This window comes from Cupressus sempervirens, chromosome 2, assembly GCF_028749045.1.
Source record: "Cupressus sempervirens isolate cs-2001-9-10 chromosome 2, ASM2874904v1, whole genome shotgun sequence".
NCBI lineage: Eukaryota > Viridiplantae > Streptophyta > Pinopsida > Cupressales > Cupressaceae > Cupressus > Cupressus sempervirens.
The window spans coordinates 106,291,208-106,316,623 of record NC_143119.1 but is presented as its reverse complement, the minus strand read 5'-3'; the positions used below and the strand labels follow the sequence as shown (position 1 = coordinate 106,316,623).

The 25,416-nt window shown below is 35.2% G+C and overlaps 1 protein-coding gene across 1 annotated transcript in view; it reads right to left on the bottom strand.

The window, feature by feature from the left end:
• Nucleotides 1–521: 521 nt before the first annotated feature.
• Nucleotides 522–25,416, bottom strand: part of LOC149571262 (uncharacterized) — a 66,640-nt gene continuing 41,745 nt past the window's right edge. The window contains exon 3 of the mRNA XM_089812821.1: nucleotides 522–793. Coding sequence (XP_089668947.1) covers nucleotides 753–793 — 41 coding nt within the window. The 3' untranslated portion in view covers nucleotides 522–752. The remainder of the gene's footprint in view (nucleotides 794–25,416) is intronic.

The window sequence follows — 25,416 nt, the reverse complement described above, 5'->3', positions numbered from 1 at the left end:
CACGGGGAAAACTCATTCTCTTTATACAATTAAAAGCCTTTAAATTTAGAAAGCAACATTTTTTTCTCTTTTTTACTGTGGTTTTCTGCAGTTTTTGAAAATTACATTTCTTTCCTAACTAAATTCTGACTTTTTGGAAAAATCTTTTAATCCTTAGGTTTGCTGATTTATTTCCAAGAACATTTTTCCTGCAATACTACAAACAATGGACATGCTATTTGATCTGTTGTTGGGCTTGTGTGATCCATCAAATAACTTAAACATAGGACCATCGGGTGGGAAGGATGAAATAAATGACAACTGCAAAAATCTAATAAATGCCCATCCTTATGCACTGGCAAACCGAAACCAAGAAATTCAGATGGCTGCAGGATTAAGAGGGTTAAAACACATATTATATAGAAACATATAAAAGCAAGTAGTATTACATGTGTATTATCAGGATTATCTAGAAAAGAAACCATAAAATGTACTTATAAAAAGGAAGAACAGTAAAATTCAGAATCCACTTGAAACAGTCCTTGTTAATCCTTGACATAAAGAGTTTTATTCTAAAGAACAGCACATTTCATATGTATACAACATTTACTAAAGAATACTGTAGATAAAGGAAATCCTTGTTGAAGGATTCTCAATTGTCAAAAACTTCAATGAGAATCTAATTGATAATCCTATAATTCAATAGGAATGCTAAAATGCAACAAAGTTTATGAACTACAAGTGACTTGAAGCTTCCAGATATCAAGAAGAATTCACTTCAATAACTGTTCCAATTCTCCATTCTTGTATGCCTCTGTTTCAAAGACAAAGAATTAGACCTTAACAACTAGCATACGAAAAGAGAAACTCATGCAGACCTTGTTAAACAGAATTTTTGAAATTTGAATCCTTACATCAAAATACAGATTTTTCTGAAGAGAATTATCACCTATAAAAAATAAAAATAGAAAATGCCACTGTATAATAATCTTGGAATTTCCCCCATTACAGGGGTTAGAGACAAGTTATTTGTTACAAAGTTAAGCTTGTTGGAGTAAACCTCATATTATTTTCCTTAAAATTCATTTTGAGTGGACCTCCAAGAGGAATCCAGGTACGGCACACAGAAAATAATTTCAGGGATGACCTTAGGAGATCTGTTAAAGGCAGTTTCTTCCTTTTGGGTGTCCATGCCAATAATGAGGTATAATAGGCAGCAGTGGTGGAAGGAATTCATCTGGCTCAAAGATCCCAGACTTAGACTTGGCTTGGAATCAGCAAGGCTGACTCAAATTGTGACTCGGCAAAGTGAGAAAAATCCTTGAAATTTAAAGATTTTTATGGATCTAAAACTTGTTTCATACACCCATTATTGGATAAAACTTAAAGACATAATAACATCATTAAATAGAAGCTAATGTGATCAAAGACAGATATATACATTGATCATGTAAGTGTAAACGCAAATGAATACATTGAAGACAATTAATACACTTACATATAACCAATATTATCAAAGAGAGCAATAGGCATTTTATGCGAACAACATCCTCCAACCCAAAAGAAAAACTTGTCTTCCAATTTTTCCAAATAACAAGTATACATCAAGTAATACCAAGGAAGACAATTGATAAGAGTGTAGATAACGGCTCGTATTGCGCAAACTCAAAGTTGTATACTTCAAAAATAAAATGGGGTTTTGGGGGCAACACCCCCAGGGAGGTCAAGGGGCAGCACCCCTAGTGGAGTTGACAGGCACCATGTTGGCAATTTGGCTAACAGGTGAGTATGGAAATTTATTAAGTTTGTCATTTATGGCAACATATCATTCATGTTCAGTCAACATATTATGAAGACAAATTTTTGGTTTGAAGATTCAGAAAATTGTCTAAGTATTATAAAGATTATCTATCAGTAGAGGTACCTTTTTGGTTTCCGAAGTCCATAGACAGAAAATTGGCATGTGCACACTTGAGGGAAACTAGAACAAGGTATAATGATACTACATGTCAGAGTGCAAGTCATTATGAGATGTACGGACAAAGATATTAAGCTTAGTTACTGGTTTGAGTCCGATTTGAAATACGGGTTCGAAGAACCGATTCGCCGGTACGGCAAAATTTTGGAAAGGTTTTTGGGTTCGTTTGGGTTCATTTGTACAAAAAATGTAAAAATTATATATATATATATATATATATATATATATATATATATATATATATATATATATATATATATATATATATATATATATATATATATATATATATATATATATGTATGTATGTATATATACATAATTATGAAGCCTAGAAGCATAGAGAATCATAAAATCATATGATTTAATCATTTAACAAAAGAAAAACACCATAGGCATAAACTTTAAACATGTAAGTTGTAACCATAGCATCATGAATCAAGCTCATACCATCATATATTTCAATTTTCAAGTTCAACATTAAAGATTCAAAACATTATAACTAAATCGCGATCATGAATCATAACAAGAAGTTCAAGTATCATTGTTTCAAGCTCAAGTTTCAACTAATCATAATATATTAAATTTAATACTCATCATATTCATTTTCTTCTTCTTTATCATCATCTTCTTCTACTCATAGTCCTTTTGCATTAGTTGACTCAGCAATAGAGCTAAGGCCAAAATAACCTAATACATTCACTTTTTAGGGCTTCAGAACTCAAAAAAATATCAAATATGTTCTAAAAATACACTTAAAAGTTGCCCATTGCTGGAAATTCGCCTGGGTTTGATGTAAATTCGAATTGGGCTTATCAAATTTGCCTGGCTTCGAAATTCGTACCTGTGGGTTTGAACCACCCCTCGCAAAATGGAACCCTGACCAAATTTTGGTCGAACCGAACCCCAAACTGGGTCAAACCCAAACGTAGTTATGAGGGAAAACCAGTGAACCTGACTAACTAAGATATTAAGGTTTTAGCAGTTGCAGTCTTGTACAAGTAAAATAGGACAGATTAAAGGAAATGATCAATTACGTTAAGGAATTATTTTGGTTTACTAAAATAATTGCTTGTCTATTTAGGGACAACATCCTAGATGTTAACCCTAAGTGGGCAAGAGTTAATTTTGATTTTTGGAACATGTGTGAAGACATGAAGGCCGACGAAACAGAATAACTTGGTATAAAAAACAAAGTCGGACATGTGAAGTTGTGTGATGTTTTAGTGATGCAATGAGAAACTGGATAACTATGGTCAAAGGCACAACCAACTACCAAAACCACCCGCAATAGTAAACACAATGGAAACACAACACAAAGAACCATCAACCAAAGGAGATAGAAGAGCAAAACACTTTATTGATTCATCAAATCATCATACAAGCCTAGTTGTAAGGCCTTCTAGGTTACGACCAACATTAAAATTCAAACTTTAATTTTCAATGATGAACTTCGCATTCCAAATTTACTTCTGCTTTTTCATTATCTCCTATCATGCCTAATACTCTACCCAAGACCCCTTTAAATACTTGCACAACCACATACCAAAACCACCCGCAATAGTAAACACAATGGAAAGACAACACAAAGAACCATCAACCAAAGGAGATAGAAGAGCAAAACACTTTATTGATTCATCAAATCATCATACATGCCTAGTTGTAAGGCCTTCTAGGTTACGACCAACATTAAAATTCAAACTTCAATCTTCAATGATGAACTTCGCATTCCAAATTTACTTCTGCTTTTTCGTTATCTCCTATCATGCCTAATACTCTACCCAAGACCCCTTTAAATACTTGCACAACCACAAGTCGACCTGTTACAAATTACCAACTAAATAAACCCTTACATTAAATGCAAACCAAGCCACAAGTCAGCTTTCAACAAATACACATCACGAAATTAAATAAGCAAGGTCAGCACAAACTAGAACTAGACACAAACAACTTGGTCAAAGAAGACCCAAAACAATACTGGCACTCAATAGTGCTCGGTTCATACACGAACTCAATGAACATTGTGAAGTTGGCAACCATTATGAACTTGACAAACACTGGGAACTCGACAACCATTACGAACTCAACATCCTCAGGAACTTGGCAATGCAAGGCATTGCAACTCGGCATTAACTAAGGACTCGACACCAACTACGAGCTCGAAAACAACAAAGAAACAAGGAAAACATGCAGGATAGCAATGCAACCCAGTATGATCCTGCATCAAACAACCGAGGTTGAAAAAAATGATTCTCCTGAATCATTGAGATGTCACAATCTGAGTTGAATCCAACTTAGATTGGGAAATCCATGTAGCATCTTCAACTGGCCTATTCTTCCATTTCACCAAGTATCCATAGTAATCTTTTCCTCTTGTGCTCTTACCAACTTTTTGATCCAATATCTATTCAACCTCTTCAATCTGCTTCTTAGGATAATCACCTGATACAACAACTTCATTACTTGACTCATTGATACTTATACAAATCAGCAACATTGAATATAGGAGATATATCCATGTCATCAGGTAACTCAACTTCATAAACATTACCACTGTCAAACTTTCTCAAGATCTTACAAGGTCCAAACTTCTTCATCTTCAGCTTACTGTATGTTCCACTAGAAAATCCGCCTTTCTTCAAATGAACCATCACCTCATCACCAACTTCAAAATCATGATGTCTTCTAGACTTATCAGCATTCTCCTTATATTTCTGATTACTTTGTTCCAACCTCAACTTCACTTCCTTATGCAAAGAATCCATAAAATCAACAAATTCTACCCCTACAACACTTCTCTTTTCTTCACTAGCAACATCCCTCAATTCAGATATTCCTCTAGGCTGCATTCCATTAACAATTTCAAAAGGTGTCTTCCCTATACTCTTATTCATAGAATTATTATATGCAAACTCAGCTTGTGTCAACACCAACTCCCAATTATGTGATTTATCCCCAACTAAACATCTCAACAAATTACCCAAGCGTCTATTCATAATCTTTGTCTATCCATATGTCTATGGATGGAATGTAGAACTAAACTTCAACTCATTACCCATCTTCTTTCACAAAGTCTTCAAAAAACAACAAACAAACTTACTATCTCTATCCGAAATAATACTTCTTGGTAATCCATGCAACATAACAATCTCTTTGAAGAAAATCTCAGCAACATGCTCAACATCTGATTTCTTCTTACAAGGTATGAAATGAACCATCTTAGAAAATCTATCTACAACAACAAATATAGAATCATACCCCTTTTCTGTCTTGGGTAATCCGAGAACAAAATCTATACTGATGTCACTCCAACGTTTGTCAGGAACAGAAATAGGTGTATACAAACTAGTATTTTGACTTACTCCTTTTGCAACTTGACAAACTCCATAACTCTTTACAAATTTCTAAATGTCCTTATAAATTTGTGGTCAATAATACTTATCCTTCAAAAAACTTAATGTCTTATCAATTCCAAAATGTCCAACCAATCCACCACTATGCTTTTCGTTTATCAGATTGATTCTCATATCACTTCTAGGTATACATTATTGAATTCCTTTGAACAACATACCTTCTTGAATGAAATACTCATCATACTTACTCATGTGATCTGATAGGTTTGGTGCTCTGCACTCAATCCACGCCTCAAAAAAATTAGGGTCAGTTTCATACAACTCCTCCATCTCATCAAAACCAATAACTTCAACCTTCATCTCGGTCAACAAAGAACTCCTTCTGCTCAATGCATCAACAACTTGGTTAGTGACTCCACTCTTATGCTTAATCACAAATGTGAAACTCTACAAGTACTCAACCACTTCATATGTCTCTGATTCAACTTAGGTTGACTTCCCAAGTACTGTAAAGCTTTATGGTCAGTATACAACACAAACTCTTTAGGAATCAAATAATGTCTCCACTTCTTCAAAGCTTTTAACAATTGCATAAAACTCTTGATCATACATAGAATATTTCTTTTTAGCATCATTCAATTTCTCACTAAAGAAAGCAACAGGTTTACCTTCTTGACTCAATACAACTCTTATTTCACTACCACTTGCATCACATTCAACTTGAAATACTTTATTGAAATTAAGCAAAGCCAATATAGGTAACTCAGTAACCTTTTGTTTCAAAGTATCAAAATTGTTATCAGCTCTATGTGTCCACTTGAAATCCTTTTTGTCTCCTCTCATTGTCTCAGTTATAGCATTACAAATAAAATTGAAATTCTTTATAAATTTTTTGTAAAAACTAGCCAACCCATGAAATGATCTCACCTCACCCACATTCTTAGTTATAGGCCATTCCAAAATTGCTTTAACCTTCACAAGATCCATTCTCAAACCATCAAATGAAATCACAATTCCCAAATACACAATCTCTTCTTGCATAAAAGAACACTTCTTCAAATTAATCATCAACTTCACTTCTTTCAATTTCTGCAATACTTGTCTAACATGTTCAATAAGTTCTTCCTTAGTCTTACTGAATATCAGAATGTCACCCAAATAAACAATCATAAACATACCCAAAAGTCTTTTGAGAACTTCATTCATCGACCTCATGAAAGTACTATGTGCATTAGTCAAACCAAAAGGCATTACCGACCATTCATACAAACCATTTTTTGTCTTGAAAGCAGTCTTCCATTCATCACCTTCTCTGATTTTGATCTCATGATAACCACTCTTCAATTCAATCTTGGTAAAATACTTTGCTCCACTCAAACAATCCATTATGTCATCCATCCTCGACATAGGAAACCTATATTTCACTGTGATCTTGTTGATAGCTCTGGAATTAGTACACATTCTCCATTCTCCATTCTTCTTAAGTGCTAATACAACAGGTACAACATATGGACTCAAACTTTCTCTCATCAAATCTTTCTGCAAAAACTCATGCACTTGTCTATTAAGTTTTTCATTCTTTGTAGGTGTCAATCTATATGGTGCTTTATTTGGCAAACTAGCTCCAGGAATCAGGTCCATACAATGACTTATACTTATCATTGGAGGTAAACCATCAAGTATATCTTCTGCAACAATATCTTTATACTCATTCGCAAATCTGTAATTTCCACTGGCACTTGATCAATACTACCAGTTTTTGTTGTCACTCGGTCGCTACTGACTAGCACTTAGTTAACACTATTTTCTGATACTCGATTGCTACTGGCACAACTTGGTCTCCTAGGAATTATGGCAAAACAGGTTTGATTCTTCTTCATTTCCTTTTCAAATTGCTTTCCATTAACCATGCAAATTCTCACAGTAGTACAATTAACCTCATCAGGATTTTCAATCAAAGGCAACAATATTTGCTTTCTCCCATTCACTCAAAGAGTATATTGATTCAATCTTCAATCTTCCATCATACACATCATATCTATCATATTGCCAAGGTCTACCCAACAAAATATGACAACAATTCATAGGCATAATATCACACAGAACTTCATCAAAACAATGTCCAATCTTGAACTTCACAATACATTGTTCACTTACCAATATCTTATGCTCATCTTTGATCCATGAAACATGATAGGGTTTAGGATGCTTCAACTTCTGCAACTACAACTTTGTAACCAACTCTTCTGATGCCAAATTTGTAAAACTGCCACTGTCAATGATCACCTTGCAACATTTTCCAACCATCTTACATTTGGTCTTGAAAAGACTTCTTAGGACAAGTTCCTCATCACTTCCCTTATTACATAAGGTTCTTCTCACCATCAAATTTTCTCCGGCCTCAGGTCCACTTGGTGAACCCTCAGTGTCTCCTTGAACCACAACATTTCTATTACCTTCCCCATTTTTAGAGGCTCTACACTCAAAGGATATATGCCCTCCTTTACCACATCTAAAACAATTACCATGAAAACCACCTCTTGAATAAGAATAACCTCTTCCTCGATAAGAACCAGTACCTCCTTGGTAAGAATCATCACCTTTCCACTTGGTCTTGCCTTTATCATCATTCTTCCATTCAGATTTGCCTTTGTCTTGCACAAAATTGTCAAATCTGCCACCTTCTCCATAAGATCTACCTCTATCTCTCTGGAATCTACCACCTCTACCTCTTTGTCTTTGTTCATGCTTCTTCGTCAAGATCTCCTCAGCTTTCAAGGTATATTGATATGCTTTCTCCACATTTTCCAATTTCACAAAACTTATCTCATCTTGAATCTCAGATCTCAATCCATTGATGTACCTAGCAATTTTCTCCACATCATCATCCATGTCTAGATTTGATGTCCAATCTATAGAATTCCTCAGTATACTCCTTTAAGTCATGTCCCTTTGTCTCAAATTTTGCATCTTTCTTAACAAGCTAACTTAGTAATCAACAGGAAGGAACTTGTTCTTCACCTTGCTTCATCTATCAGTTTGCAAATGCTCCCACCATAGTGAAGTATGACCCTTCAACCTAGTAACTGCAATTTTCACCCTCCTATTATCAGGAGTGTTTTCATACATAAAGAACTTCTCCATATCAGAGATCCAATCCAACACAGCATTGGTATCCAATTTTCCATCATAAGGAACAACTTCTATAGTCGGCTTTGAATTTGCCCTAGATAATACTCTCAACAATCTTGCCTCATCTTGATCTTCTTTAGGTTTTGGATTAGGGTTTTGTGCTACTGCTTCATTATCACTCACATCATCAAAATGCGCTCCTCTCCTCTGGGCTATCTCCACAGCATCTAATCTGGCTACAATTTGTCTCAATGCATCCAATATGACATTGTCAGCATTTCCTCTACCTTGAACCATCTTTATAATCAGGTCCCTACAAGATCATAACACTCTGCAAGTTGTAGGTCAAATCATCAGATTTTCTACCCCACAACCAAATCAACTCAGGGTTCTACACGATCCAATCTCCACAAGGAAAAACTTCGAGCTTTAATACCACCTGAAGCACGAAGAAACTAGATAACTAGGTCCAAAGGCACACCCAGCTACCAAAACCACCTGCAAGAGTAAACATAGTGGAAACACAACACAAAGAAACAACCAAAGGAGATAGAAGAGCAAAACACTTTATTGATTTATCAAATCATCATACATACCCAGTTGTAAGGCCTTTTGGGTTACGGCCAACATTACAATTCAAACTTCAATCTTCAATGATGAACTTTGTATTCCAACTTTACTTCTTCTTTTTCATTATCTCCTATCATGCCTAAGACTCTACCTAAGACCCCTTTAAATACTTGCACGGCCACAAGTTGTCCTGTTACAAATAGTGTACCTAGGTCAAAACCCCGGCACACTCGTTGCAGGTGCGTCACGCACCCAAGTACCCCCGCCGAGAGTTTTTCCGTTGCCGCACCGGTCAAGCACCCGAGGCGGATGCGGTGCTTGGGTGCTTCTAGGGTGCTTGGGTGCGCGGGTGCTTCCTGGGTGCTCGTGGGGTGCTTCTTGGGTGCTTCTCAAGTGCTCGCAGGGTGCTTCCCGGGTGCTTGCGGGGTGCTTCTTGGGTACTCACTTTGATATGGCTATGATACATTATTATTTCACTGTTTCATGCTATTCGGCTCATTGTCATCATGAGCATCTTTATGATATATGATATTCATAGAATCATATTTGAAGAATGAATTTTGAATCTTGCAACTTGAACTAAGTTAATTTGTTAAATGGTCATTAGTAATAGTTATGAGGTTTCAAGTTTGAAGTTTGAACTTATGGTTTGTGAATCACATTTCAATTTTCTCTATTCATTGTATTCAACTATATTTGGTATGTTAATGTTATATAATATATTGAAGTATCATTTCATATATATTATATATATACTATGCAACCCCCTCCCTCCACTCCCTCTCCTCCCCTACCCCCCCACTCCCCCTCCACTCCCCCACCGCTGCACCCCTGCCGTCCCCAAATTGAGGCTATTTTTTTCTCGTAGCCGAAACTCGTCCTGACGTCCCCTCGCACCGCCGCACCCCCGCGCCGGGGTAACACTTGTTACAAATTACCAACTAAATAAACCCTTACATTAAATGCAACCCAAGCCAGGCTCTCGACAAATACACATCACGAAATTGAATAAGAAAAGTCGGCACAAACTAGAATTAGACACAGGCAACTCGGTCAAAGAAGACCCAAAACAATACTGGCACTCGACAGTGCTCGTTTCATACACGAATTTGACAAACATTGTGAACTCGGCAAACACCAGGGACTCGACAAACATTGTGAACTTGGCAGCCATTACGAACTCGGAAAACACCAAGAACTCAGCAATGCAAGGTATTGCAACTCAGCAGCAACTACGAGCTCAACAACAACAAAGAAACAAGGAAAACATGCAGAATAACAATGCAACCCAAGATCCTCCTACATCATCCAAACATTGAAATGCTTTTGTATTGTGATGTGAACTTTATGCTAGACCAAAGAAAGATCAATATATGTGAAGTTGTGTATAGAGAGCTACAAAGGACAAATTAAATATTGCATATATCAACATTGTCAAAAGGTTTATGTATTTATTCCTTTTATGTACAACATATATCACTGTAATTGCATGTTTGGGTAGTGGGCTCATCTTGCATACATTTTGTAATTGTAATATCAACTCCTAACAGGGTTGAGGCTTCTAACAAGGCCTAATCCTCTAACAAGAAGAGAGACACTGTACGAATGTAATAGACTCCTAACAGGGTCAATATCTTTCATAAGATACTTTTGATCAATAGATTATTTTGTGGGTACCATCCCCACCAAGGTCTTCCTTTGGCCAGGGTTTCCCTAGTGTAAGAATTTGGTATAGCTCTGATACCGTCTAAAAAATTTCCTAAGACAATAATTCAACACCAAGATCAAGAAGCTCAATAGATAGCACAAGAGAGACTAATGATGATCAAATGAGAATCTCAATAATGATCAAGATAATAATGGCTATCAAATGAATACGCACTAGAAGTGTCTGCATGTAAAGGCAACTAGAATGACTAGGAGTCAGCAAAGAGATAAAGATTACAACTCAGCACATGTCCACCAAAGGTGGATTATCCTCCATTGAGCACAGGAGTTTGTGCGATAATGAGAGGATAAGTTTACATAGGTGTATCTCATAAAGAGATGTTGTAGACACCATGTGCTCTAATAAGTTGCTAACTCTTGTGTTGTCAACAAGACAACTCATATGACTATGCATATTCCTAAGTGTCTACATAACTAATATAAATATGCATTCTCCTATGTAAACTTAAGTAAAGTGTAATAATAATTAATTATTTACACTAACACCTAGTTAACAAATAATGGTGTTATGAGTTGCATTGTGTTATAAAGTTTGTGAAATACTAATTCACCCCCTCCCACCTCTCAGTATTTCCTATTTCTAACAATTGGTATTAGAGCACAGTTACTCAGTGGAGGCCTAACAACTTGAGTAAGATTCCTGTGGATGTAGATTAGTTGCAAAAGAATCTGGAAAAAGCTCTTAAGGAACTTGATGTAATCACTAAAGAAAGAGATAGTTTGAAGAAAAAGTACAAAGAGGCAAAAGCTACCATTCAAAAGTTGAAAGAACAAATCAAATCTGCTAATTCCAAGAAGAATGAGTCAAATGATTAGATCAAGGATAGTGATGCAGTTTCTAAGCTTAAGAAGGAGAATGAGATCCTAAAGCATGAACTTGAGATTGCCAATCTTAAGATGAGCTTGATGGAATATGAGAAGAAAGGTCTATCAGATATGAGATCTGAGAATACAAATCTGAAATCCAAACATACCAAGGTGACATCTGAACTTGAAACTACAAAGTTGCAATATATAGAACTTGAGAAGTACAATGCTATTGCGAAAGGAGAGCTTACACAGACAAATCAACATCTTGAGAGGTTGTATTCCAACACTGAAAAATTTGATGAGCAGATCATGACACAAAGACCTACTTATGATAAGACTAGTATTGGTTACTATGAAGGTGAATCATCAAAGTGTTACATCCCAATTTTTGCCCTAAAATTTTTAAAGCTAAATATAACTGTTGAACCAAAAATAAATTTTCATGTTCAAGTGAAATTAGTTCATAATAGCCATTGTTTTATTATGGTAGTTATAGCCGTCGTTCTATTTATTCATGTTCATGTGAAATTGAAGCAGTTATCTTTAGCCGTTACATCGATTTAATTATTCTATGAAGTAGAATTAGTTAAATTTAGCTGTTGTGTTCAAGTGAAATGAAGTCAGTTAAATTTAACCGTTGTATATTTACGATGAATCAGTTGGTGTTTATGATGAAATTTTCTAACGATTTTATCTAACAAATTATAAATTATGAATTGATGTTTTGGCGAGAATGTTGTTTTAAAGGATGCAGGATGAAGACCGGAGAAAGAGGGGAAGCATTACGAAACGAGGTCATCGAAATGGGATGGACATAAGATCCAATCATCAGGAATGACAGGTTTGACCTAAAAATCACCTTGGCAAGTTTATTAAGACTCGACAACAAAATTTCTTAGTGGAATCCGCATGACCTAAAATTAAAGTTTAAATATATATATAAATAATAATTATAAACAAAATTCTTAACTTAATTTAAATTATCAAATAATAATATTATCTTACGTTATCTTACTCTCTTAATTAAAATCATAAATATATAAACACAAGATGGCATCGTTACATTAAAATTCTAATCCAATAAGCCACCTTGTATGTACATATTTATAAACTTAATAAAGACAATAAAATAATATAAAATAATACTATTAATTTGACCCTTCATTTCCTCTTTTCTTCTTTTCCTTTTAATTCGTCTTCTTCCATATTCGTTCTTTTTAAAAATACAAACTAAGAAGGAATTCGTAATGTGATCTTGTAATGGCACGAAGCCGTAAGGACAAGCTTAGTTTTATATATAGTGCTTGTTCTTGTCGTGTTTCATCATTCAGAACCGACTACCTTTCCTCACGTTTTTCCCTTTGAGAAATGAATATTTTGATCTGCTAAGGAGCCATCTGTCATTGTATATCCTTCTTTTTATATTCTATCATCTTTTATATGCCCGTGGAAGTCTAAGAAGGACGTGTAAAGCTCAGGAGTATCAACCACTACAGAAGCTATGTCACGTAAGAGACAAAATACTATTTCCTTTATTTCTTTTCCTCTATTCTTATCAATGCTGAGTCGGATTTGTCTTTTGAATTATGCCTTCCAATAATGAGTCAAACCGTATATCTTATGTCAATATTTCTTTGAGTAGTCGTTTTTCTCAAAGTTTATGTTTTTATTTTAACCACATGAACAATAACAGGTCAAGCCTTAGATAAATAAAAACGTATACTCAGTCCAGCCGCATGATTAGATAAAGCTTGTCAAATGATTAAGAATAAAGTTTGTAGATTCAACTTAAACTCCTCTTTTAATCTCTGGTTAAAAGTTTTAATAACTGAGATAGTATCAAGAAACACCACCGGCCAATGTCAGAAAAGTGATTAAGGTGCCAACTTTACAAATGAGGATAAAAGAACAAGCACCAGTGAGTCACCAGCTGATGGCCTGGATTGTGGTGTTAAGATGTTGATAAACCTATTAGAGGAAAAATAAGGATATAGTTAGTAATTAAAATTTACTCAAATAAATTTAATGCATTTTTAGCTCATGCAATTCCACTTTGATAATTAATTATCGAGCTGAGTAGTGGAGATCGGGTTATAAAAACCCACCTCTGAAATCCCTGGCCAGGGCGATAATAGGCAAACTTGCCACAACAAAAAGATCGCGTTGTTGTCCTGATGCTTCAGTTATTCAATCGAATAGCTGTTGGGACCTCAACCCACCTGAGTACTTCGATGACTGGATCAATGAACGTCCCAAGCCCGACCTCAAGGTAGGGAGGGTCATTCTATTAAATTAGAACTTGTGGGGATAAGTAAAAAGGTCCACGGTTGGGAGGTTAAGACTATCATAATGCTTCTCCTCTCACCAAAGTCAGAGCTTGGACAATTAATTGGAAGAGTCTCCAGTAAATCAGTATGTTTCTTTTTCTTTTAAGTTAGTATTCTTTCTTTTTCAACTGAAAGATTTTTCTTTGGAAAAGATAGATGTTATCATAAAAATCTAGTTAGTTTTTGGTAGCATGTTAAATGCATCTTTTCATTCCAGCATTTTAGGTCTAGAATTAAATTTCAGCATTTAGTTTAGATTCAAATTCAGTAATAGAATTAAATTTATTTTCAGTAAATCGGTTAGATTTAATTTCAGAATTTAGTTTAGATTTAATCTCAGCAATTAGTCTAGATTTAATTTGATCGAATATGATATGAAATGGAAACTCGATAATGTGAAAAATGAATTTCAAATCAGTTAGTTAAATGAAGAAAGTAGTTGTAGAAAACCTTGATGTTACATATGGTATCAGAGCGCTGGGTTCAACACTGAACCTAGGGCACATCATGTTCTTGAAATTTAATAAGATGAAAATAAATACAAGATGCTAGTATGTAGAACACCCCGTAACAAAACACGACATCCTATTTTCCCATACCTCATTAAGAATATGACTAAGTACGACTATTCTTGCTGTTCCGAGCCTCGAGATGATGAGACAATGAACCAAGCCATACAACAAATGAAGAAGGAAAGGATTCAAAGGACTCCTGCCAATAAGGCAGCGTATAGGAATAAACTGATTCAAATTTGGAACGCTCAACAGAGCAATCCCCTCCTTCATTTTCATAAATCATGGATGATACGAGACATGTACCAAACAAAGCCAGAAGTTGCAAAACAAAAATAAACATATTTCTATGAATGTAAACAACCTCATTATAGGAATTTTGTAAATAAGGGATTGCTTTGTCGAGCAATGTTAATTAAAAATTTTGCTTTGTTGAGCAATGGATATATTAAAAAAAAAATTGTAATAAAATTCTTTTGCTTCGTTGAGCAATGGAAATAAATTATGTAATTTTGCTTTGTTGAGCCAAGGATATGTTTCTGCAATTTTGCTTTGTCGAGCAATGGATATAATTTTGTAAATTTGCTTTGTCGAGCAATGGATATAATTATTGAAATTAAAGATTAGCATAGTTGTGCAATGAAAATGAATATTGTTTTGAAGAATGATTTTGACAAAAAATGGGAATAACACTATTTCTTTGCTTAGATGAGCAACAAAAACTAAACCATAAACATAATTGTGTAAACTAACAAGTGCAAGTCCTGAAATACAATATGAGTAACGACGAGAATGTGGAAAACCGCGAGATAGTTCGAGAGAACCATCAAACCTCTAACGAGCTATTACTTCCAATTCTGCAAGAAAAACAACTAAAATTAGAAGCTATGGATAGAAGAATGAGCGAGATGGCAGCCCAGATGGGGCAACATCGCAAGGAAATGCAAGAAACACCCACAGCCGAGACTAAAGTCTCAGAACATAATAGAACCCCCTCCCCTAAGCAAACTGATAAACAGAAGAAAAAAGAAATAGTGGCTGACTTATCAGCTGACATTAAGAAAATTAAGCCTCCTAAGTTCTCTAGTACTGATTCTGGAGAGGAAGCCGAAGCATGGCTGACAGAGATGGAACAATACTTTGAGATCCGGAACTTTTCAGAGACCTCTAAGGCAGTCTGGGGTATATATCAATCCACTGGGAAGCAGCAACTTGGTGCGGAAACACCAAGGTGGAACTGAACATTAGGTCTACCGACATTACTTGGGAAAAGTTTGTTAACATATTTAGAACATGGTGGCTACCTCAAACTTTCTATGACTAGAAACTCATGGAGTTTCAAAATTTGAAACAGGAGGAATTATCAGTTCATAAGTATTGGGAGAAATTTACTAGGCTACTTAAGTACGTACCACCCTATCAATAGGATACCAACCTAAAAGTAAGAAAGTTTATTATGGGATTGAATAACAGAATAGGGGGAATTGTAGATGTCCTTGCACCTCGGACCATGGAAGAAGCTTTGGAAAAAGTTGTTCGACAAGAGTATAAGTTTAAAAAGTATGATTCTATTCGGGACAATAAGAGAAAGACCAACTGGAATTTAGAAGGTGCTGAATCCGAACCACCAAGGAAACAGTTTAGGGACTTTAAGAACAATAAACTTGAAAACAAAAGCAGTGGAACCAAAGATAACCAGGGGAACTTTCATGTAAACAAAAACGACAAGAATAATGAGAAAAGAGGACCATCGGGAGGTTGTTTTATTTGCAAAGGAAACCACTTTAGAAGACAGTGCCCTAACCTCAATCAACGACGCCCATCCTTACCGCAACAACAACAGGGCTTTCAACAAAGAATTCACGCAGCCTTGGATAACAAATAGGCAGAACAATAGATAGGACCCATCGAAACACCACGTAAGATTTATGATTACCCCGTAACTATTCTTATTGATACTGAAGCAACAGAATGTTTCATTTCACCTAGGTTATTAAGTAAATTTCCAAAAAGATTTGGTTTTATGGCAAAATCGTGGACAATCGAATATGCAAACCAAACAAAGGCCAGAGTAGAGCAATGCTTGTTCCAGGTTGATTTTCCGAACTTTTCCACAGAATTGAATTTATACGTAGCACTATTAGGATCATATGACATTATCATAGGAATAAATTGGCTCAGCGAACACAAGGCTAAGGTAGATTGTCGTGCCAAAACAGTAAATTGCGTGGATGACCGAGGCAAGCCCACAAGTATATCAAGGGTCAGACATGAAATAAGAGCCCAACAGATTTTAGCAATGCAGCTTAAGAGGTATGGAAGAAAAGGCTGTGAAATATTTGCAGTAAAAGTTGAAGATTTAAGGGAAACCACATACGGGGATGATTACATTTATGAAGATGGGGAAATTAATCAAAAACTAAAAGAATCATTTGAATAAAAATATCCCTATCTAAAGAACTATCAAGATGTATTCCCTGAGGGACTTCTTGGATTACCTCCTTCCCGGATATTTGATTTTTCCATAGATTTAGTACCAGAAGCAGAACCATTATCCAGAGCCCTGTACAGGATGACCACCACCGAACTTATGGAATTGCAGATTCAATTGCAAGATATGTTGGATAAGAAAATGATTCGACCCAGTGTCTCACCATGGGGAGCCCCGTATTATTCGTAAGAAAAAAAGATGGAACTATGAGGCTATGTATAGACTACCGGATGCTTAATAAGGTCACCATCAAAAATCGGTATCCGTTACCAAGGATAGATGATTTCTTTGACCAAATGAAGGGTGCGATCATGTTCTCAAAAATTGATCTAAGATCAAGGTATCATCAATTGTGAATTAAGGAAGAGGACATACACAAAACTGCCTTCAGGACTAGATATGGACATTATGAGTTTACAGTGCTACCATTTGGATTAACTAATGCCCTGCAGCCTTCATGAACTTAATGAACAGTAAATTTCATGATTGCCTGGACAAATTTGTACTGGTATTCATAGATGATATTCTTATTTATTCTAGAAATGAAGAAGAACATCAGAGGCGTTTAGAAATAGTATTACAGAGACTTAGAGAACATAAATTATACGGAAAATTATCAAAGTGTGCCTTTTACCAAAAAGAAATTCAGTATCTAGGGTATATAATTTCAGCCCAAGGCATAGCAGTAGATCCATCTAAGATTAAAGTGATTAAAGAATGGCCCATACCCAGAAATGTATCCGAAGTTAGGAGTTTCATAGGGTTAGCTAGATTTTATAGAAAATTTGTCAGGAACTTCTCTAGAATAGCTTATCCAATCACATCACTTCAGAGAAAGGGAAAGAAATTTGTTTGGACACAAAAATGTCAATCAGCTTTTGAGTTTCTGAAGGAAAAACTGACTACTGCACCTATTTTAAGGGTACTAGATCTGCAGAAACCATTTGTGGTAATTACTGATGCTTCGGGTGAAGGATTGGGGGGTGTGCTAATGCAAGAGGGACAAGTCATTGCCTATGAGTTTAGGAAATTGAAGAATTATGAACAAAATTATGCACCACACGATCTGGAATTAGCAGCCATAGTTCACGCTTTACAAATGTGGAGACATTATTTAATCGGAAAACCCTTTGATCTCCGATCTGATCATCAGAGTCTAAAATATATTTTCACTCAACAAAATCTGAATGCGAGGCAAAGGAGAAGGTTAGAGTTCTTAGCAGATTATGAATTTGACATAAGCTACATTAAGGGAAAAGAAAATAAGGTGGCTGACGCCTTAAGTCGAAGAAGACATATTTCAGCAATGACTAAGGTAAAATTTCAGTTAAAGGATCAGATTTTACAACAATTGGAGCATGATGATTTTTATGCAGAAATCAATTTGGCACTTATTAGAGATCCACAGGACCCCAAGTATTTAGATTTTAACTTAGAGGAAGATGGCTTGTTGAGATATCGCCACAGGATTTATGTACCCAATCATCCCGAGTTACGAAGATTAATTCTAGGGGAGTATCATTCAGCTCCATATTCAGGACATCCAGGAGTAACGAAAATGTTATCTGACATAAAACCCTTATACTTTTGGAAGGGAATGAAAAGAGAAATAATTGAGTATGTTGCAAGTTGTTTAGAATGTCAGAGAGTGAAAGCGGAACATCGATACCCAACAGGACTTTTGCACCCAAATGAGATACCTAAATGGAAATGGCAAATAATATCCATGGATTTTGTATAGGGGTTGTCTATGACTCGGAATCGACATAACACTATTTTGGTCGTGGTTGATAGATTGACTAAGGTAGCACATTTTATTCCAGGGAATTTATCCGATGGAGCACCCGAGATAGCCCATAAGTTCATAAAAAAAAAATTCAGATTACACGGGGTACCAGAGAAAATTATTTCAGATCATGATACAAGAATAACGTCCAGATTTTGGCAGACACTATTTTCAGCCTTGGGCACTAAATTGAATATAAGTTTAGTTTATCATCCTGAAACAGATGGACAAACAGAGCGAGTGAATCAAGTATTAGAGGATCTTCTAAGGGTTTATTGCATGGATCGACAGTATCAATGGGAAACGTATTTTCCTTTGGTTGAATTTGCATACAATAACTCATACCAGTCTTCAATTAAAATGGCACCTTTTGAAGCCTTGCATGGCCGTAAGTGCAGAACCCCAGTAAGCTAGAATCGATTAGAAGACAGAGTCATAGTTGGGCTGGAAATGCTTCAAGAAATGGAAGAACAAATACTTCAAATCCACCAGAGACTGAAGGAAGCTAATGACAGGCAAAAATATTATGCTGATGCGAAAAGAACACCTAGAGAATTTACAGTAGGAGACAAGGTGTTATTAAGAGTTAAGCCTCAGAAGAGTACAATTGAGTTTGGCAAGAATGCTAAATTGGCTCCCAGATATGTAGGACCTTTCGAAGTTTTAGAGGTTATTAACCCAGTGGCCTAAGGATTGCTTTACCTCCAGCCCTTGCTAGCATATGATTGATTGGAACTATTGCAGGTACAAGACCCAGGGGTGGTAGAGGTAAAGCCAACCAGAATACTTGAGGTGCGTAAGTCGCGCCTACGAAATTGAGAGATAACTCAGTGTAAGGTCCAGTGGGACCAGTATACAAAGGATAATGCTACATGGGAAGACTATCATGATATCTTTCAGAAATATCCCTATTTATTTTCAAAAACTAGAAACTAAATATTTCATTTCTTTTATTTTTTTATTAAAAACAATTTGATATTATTTCATCGTGGACGATGAAAAACCTAAGGGGGTGGGTATGTTACATCCCAATTTTTGCCCTAAAATTTTTAAAGCTAAATATAACCATTGAACCAAAAATAATTTTTCATGTTCAAGTGAAATTAGTTCATAATAGTCGTTTTATTATGGTAGTTATAGCCGTTGTTCTATTTATTCATGTTCATGTGAAATTGAAGCAATTATCTTTAGCCGTTGCATCGATTTAATTATCCTATGAAGTAGAATTAGTTAAATTTAGTTGTTGTGTTCATGTGAAATGAAGTCAGTTAAATTTAACCGTTGTACATTTACAATGAATCAGTTAGTGTTTATGATGAAATTTCCTAACGATTTTATCTAACAAATTATAAATCATGAATTGATGTTTTGGCGAGAATGTTGTTTTAAAGGATGTAGGATGAAGACCGGAGAAAGAGGGGAAGCATTATGAAACGAGGTCATCGGAATGGGATGGACATAAGATCCAGTCATCAAGAATGATAGGTTTGACCTAAAAATCACCTTGGCAAGTTTATTAAGACTCGACAACAAAATTTCTTAGTGGAATCCACATGAGCTAAAATTAAAGTTTTAAAAAAAAATAATATAAATAATAATTATAAACAAAATTCTTACCTTAATTTAAATTATCAAATAATAATATTATCTTACGTTATCTTACTCTCTTAATTAAAATCATAAATATATAAACACAAGATGGCATCGTTACATTAAAATTCTAATCCAATAAGCCACCTTGTATGTACATATTTATAAACTTAATAAAGACAATAAAATAATATAAAATAATACTATTAATTTGACCCTTCATTTCCTCTTTCCTTCTTTTCCTTTTAATTCGTCTTCTTCCATATTCGTTCTTTTTAAAAATACAAACTAAGAAGGAATTCGTAATGTGATCTTGTAACCGCAGGAAGCCGTAAGGACAAGCTTAGTTTTATATATAGTGCTTGTTCTTGTCGTGTTTCATCATTCAAAACCAACTACTTTTCCTCATGTTTTTCCCTCTGAGAAATGCATATTCTGATCTGCTAAGGAGCCGTCTGTCATTGTATATCCTTCTTTTTATATTCTATCATCTTTTATATGCTCGTGGAAGTCTAAGAAGGACGTGTAAAGCTCAGGAGTATCAACCATTACAGAACCTGTGTCACGTAAGAGACAGAATATTATTTCCTTTATTTCTTTTCCTCTATTCTTATCAATGCTGAGTCGGATTTGTCTTTTGAATTATGCCTTCCAATAATGAGTCAAGCCGTGTATCTTCTGTCAATATTTCTTTAAGTAGTCGTTTTTCTCAAAGTTTATGTTTTTATTTTAACCACGTGAACAGTAACAGGTCAAGCCTTAGATAAATAAAAATGTATACTTAGTCCAGCCGCATAATTAGATAAAGCTTGTCAAATGATTAAGAATAAAGTCTGTAGATACAACTTAAACTCCTCTTTTAATCTCTGGTTAAGAGTTTTAATAACTGAGATAGTATCAAGAAATACCACCGGCCAATGTCAGAAAAGTGATTAAGGTGCTAGCTTTACAAATGAGGATAAAAGAACAAGCACTAGTGAGTCACCAGCTGATGGCCTGGATTGTGGTGTTAAGATGTTGATAAACCTATTAGAGGAAAAGTAAGGATATAGTCAGTAATTAAAATTTACTCAAATAAATTTAATGCATTTTTAGCTCATGCAATTCCACTTTGATAATTAATTATCGAGCTGAGTGGTGGAGATCGGGTTATAAAAACCCACCTCTGAAATCCCTGGCCAGGGCGATAATAGGCAAACTTGCCACAACAAAAAGATCGCGTTGTTGTCCTGATGCTTCAGTTATTCAATCGAATAGCTGTTGGGACCTCAACCCACTTGAGTACTCCGATGACTGGATCAATGAACGTCCCAAGCCCGACCTCAGGGTAGCGAGGGCCGTTCTATTAAATTAGAACCTATGGGGATAAGTAAAAAGGTCCGCGGTTGGGAGGTTAAGCCTATGATAATGCTTCTCCTCTCACCAAAGTCAGAGCTTGGACAATTAATTGGAAAAGTCTCTCAAGTAAATTAGTATGTTTCTTTTTCTTTTAAGTTAGTATTCTTCCTTTTCAGCTGAAAGATTTTTCTTTGGAAAAGATAGATGTTATCATAAAAATCTAGTTAGTTTTTGGTAGCATGTTAAATGCATCTTTTCATTCCAGCATTTTAGGTCTACAATTAAATTTCAGCATTTAGTTTAGATTCAAATTCAGTAATAGAATTAAATTTATTTTCAGTAAATTGGTTAGATTTAATTTCAGAATTTAGTTTAGATTTAATCTCAGCAATTAGTCTAGATTTAATTTGATCGAATATGATATGAAATGGAAACTCAGTAATGTGAAAAATGAATTTCAAATCAGTTAGTTAAATGATGAAAGTAGTTGTAGAAAAACCTGATGTTACACAAAGAGATCTGAAGTTACTGAGAAACCAGGTTTTGTGATCCAACAGTCTGAACATCAACAAGAAGATCTGAACAAGGTAGAAACTAATCAATCCACAGAAGTACCTAAACAATCTTAACCACCTAAAGAAGTGAGAAGACAATTTACTGGGATATGTTTTGCATGCAATGAAATTGGTCACATGAAGGACTATATAGGTAAGCATACTAACCCTATTTCTGGTTATTGTTATAATTGTTATGCTTATAGACATAAAGCTAGTGAATGTAGGAAATTAGATTTAATGATTATATGTATCAAGGTACTAACCCTGTAGCTAGAAGACCTGTTGGTGCAAATAATGTCATAAGAAATGGAGTTGTCATAAGAAATGGAGTTGTGTTATAAGTGCAACAACTTTGGACATATTGTTAGAGATTGTAGATTACAGATTAGTTAGTCAGGACCTTGATATGGAAACAATGTGATCACATGTCATATTTGTAATAACATGGGACATACAAAAAGAGAATGAGAAAGAACATGTAGAAAAATTCAACAAAACATTTGTTAAAGCTAAGACACCAGCAAACACACAAATTTGGGTAGAGAAGAAGACAAGTGACACTTGAAAATAAGTTGAAATAAAGTTGCAGACAAACCCTTATCAATCTAAGAAGTTTATTCTTTAAAATCTTAAGGGAAATAGCATCACAAAATCATTTAGCCCTTGTGAAGTTAAGACTTGCGGAGTTAGGAGAAGGTTTATATGGATGAGAGGATGCTACGGTTAAGTGCACATGTAATTCTGAGTTCATATGTGAGTGCACGAGCAGAAATAAGTTCTTTGGCTAAAGAAACAGCTTTTTCAGCCCTGCGTACTTGCACATTTAATGCAAAATCAAATTGAGTTGGATTTAATGGTTGAAATTGATGAATTAAGCACCATTTGATCAAGCAAAGAGTTAAGGGGCACAAAAAAGCAACTTGAGAGCAAATTACTAGTAGTTTGGAGAATTTGTCAAAGCATTCAGTCATTTTCACGCATAAAGCCCTAATTTACGATTCAAAGGTGTTTATATCTCTGCAAGTGCTAAATTTGAGAAATTTTGAGCTATAGAATGGAAGAATCTATGTTGCACAATGTTGAGGAAGTTCCCAGACCCAAATGTAAGTTGAACCTTATTCCACCAATGGAAGATGACCCCATAACTGCATTTTCCCAAATTATCAACGGAGTCCTATATTTGGAGGATAGTAGAAGTTATACGTGTAAATTCGAGACAGTAGGAGAAAACAACATTTCAACTGAATTTGAGCAAGACATGTCATTCAAGGATGGATTTTAACACTTAGGTCAAAATGATGTAGCAAAGTATATGTTTTACCATGAATTTGACAATGAAGACTAGACCAAGATTATCTTAAGCAAAATTCATGATGAGAAATTTTGGATGGGTGACAATGTAGTTGACATTTCAGCAAATCTGATTCATGAGGTAACTGGACTGTGTAATAAAGGATCAATTTCACTTAATGAGAAGAATGTCAAGAAAGTTGTGATTGAAAACACAAAATCAACCCATAATGGTAGAGGAATAGTGATAAGTCAAATTAGACAAGATGATGTAAGGTTTGTAAGTAAGATTATTGCCACTAAACTGTGTTTTAATTCTAGAGAGGATGAATTGGCAACATGATTTGTTCATGCACTTACAAGTTATGTGTTGAAAAAAATCAAGTCAACGGATGTGGAATTCCGAGAATTCAGTTGATAGACAACTTGGTTAGGATAAGGAAAAACAAGGAATGGGCAATTTAGATTTCAGTCATTGATTACATACATGTTTTTCCCTCTTTTGAAGAGATTTCCATTTATGCCCATAGCTGATTGGAACAATGACAAGTGTACAATGGACAAGATTACAGACTTGCATAGGAGACACCTTGTTGACAAGATTGAAAGCAGCACAACACTTATTATGACAGCTTTTGAGTCACAGATGAAGCAGAGAACAAGAATCCTAAAATCTATGGTTGAGAGTATAAGAATGAGATATGTTTTATGGTAGACAGTGATTTGACATATATGGAGGCAGGCACACCTAGAGTATTGTATGTTGACCCTCTTGGTTATGAGGTTACATAAGAAATAATTGAAAGATACAAACAATTCTTAAATCAGAATCAGATCCTAACAGTGCAAGATTCAGAACCTGTGAAGAGAACATGCAGTTGGCATATCAGGTTAAGATTGAAAACTCCGTGAAGAAGAGAGTTGACAGTGAGATGAAAAAGATCTTGAAGGAGACAAGCATGACATCACAAGAGTTTGCTGATGTTAAGGAAACTGTGTCTGAAATGAAACAGATTGGTCAAACGGATATTCTATTGGTTCCACCTTTGTCAGTTGAAGGCCCCATCTCTGCACCTATACCTGCACCTCAATTTCTTTCAGCAACAACAATTGTTTGGATCAGCCTATGGAAGAAGATGTTAGTGTGACAAATGTTCAATTATCTACACCTTCCAGCACAAGGAGATTAACAGGGTTAGTAGACGTAAAACAAGAACAAGATGAAGCCCCTAAGCCTAAAAGAATGAAAGCAATGGCTACTAGATCAGGCAGAAACAAAAAGTAATAACATCATATGAGGGAAGAAAAATGAGAGGTCAAGTTGCTACTCCTGAAGTTCAACCACAACAGTAAGGAGAAGAACAAGGAAGCAGTAAGAAGAAAGCTTCATGTAAACTGATAATTGAGAATCTAAATGATTCTGTATTAAATGAAGAACATCTTAAGAAGCTCAACCAATTTTATGACAAATACCCTCTATATGAGCCAAAAAAATTAGATGTGACAGTAATCCAATACATGATCAGATTTAAGAAACCCCTTCTCACAATCCATGGTGAATTACTCAAAGAATTATATGAAAGATTGAATGGGGAGAGGTTGAGTATAAAGAAAGAAGAAGAGACTTTGAGAGAAGAAGTTGTGATAAAATGCTACAATGTGAAGAACGATGCACAAATGGAAAGAATAATGCATTTTCTCAATCCACTTGTACGTGACAAGATGAGAGTGATAAGAATTATGGGAGGATTAAGAGATGAGATTATAAGTGACACTGAAAATCTTTTAAATCAGATTCTTAGTGAACCTATCAGCAGAGCCTACATAGAAGAGGCTGGAAATGAAGAGATCACATCTTCACCTACAGTAGAGCCATCTAGCACATCAATGTTGACACTCCTTTGGCTACAGTGAAAATTTCAGAAGACAAAATAATGTTGAATGAGTCTACACAAGAAGGGAATATGATGATAGG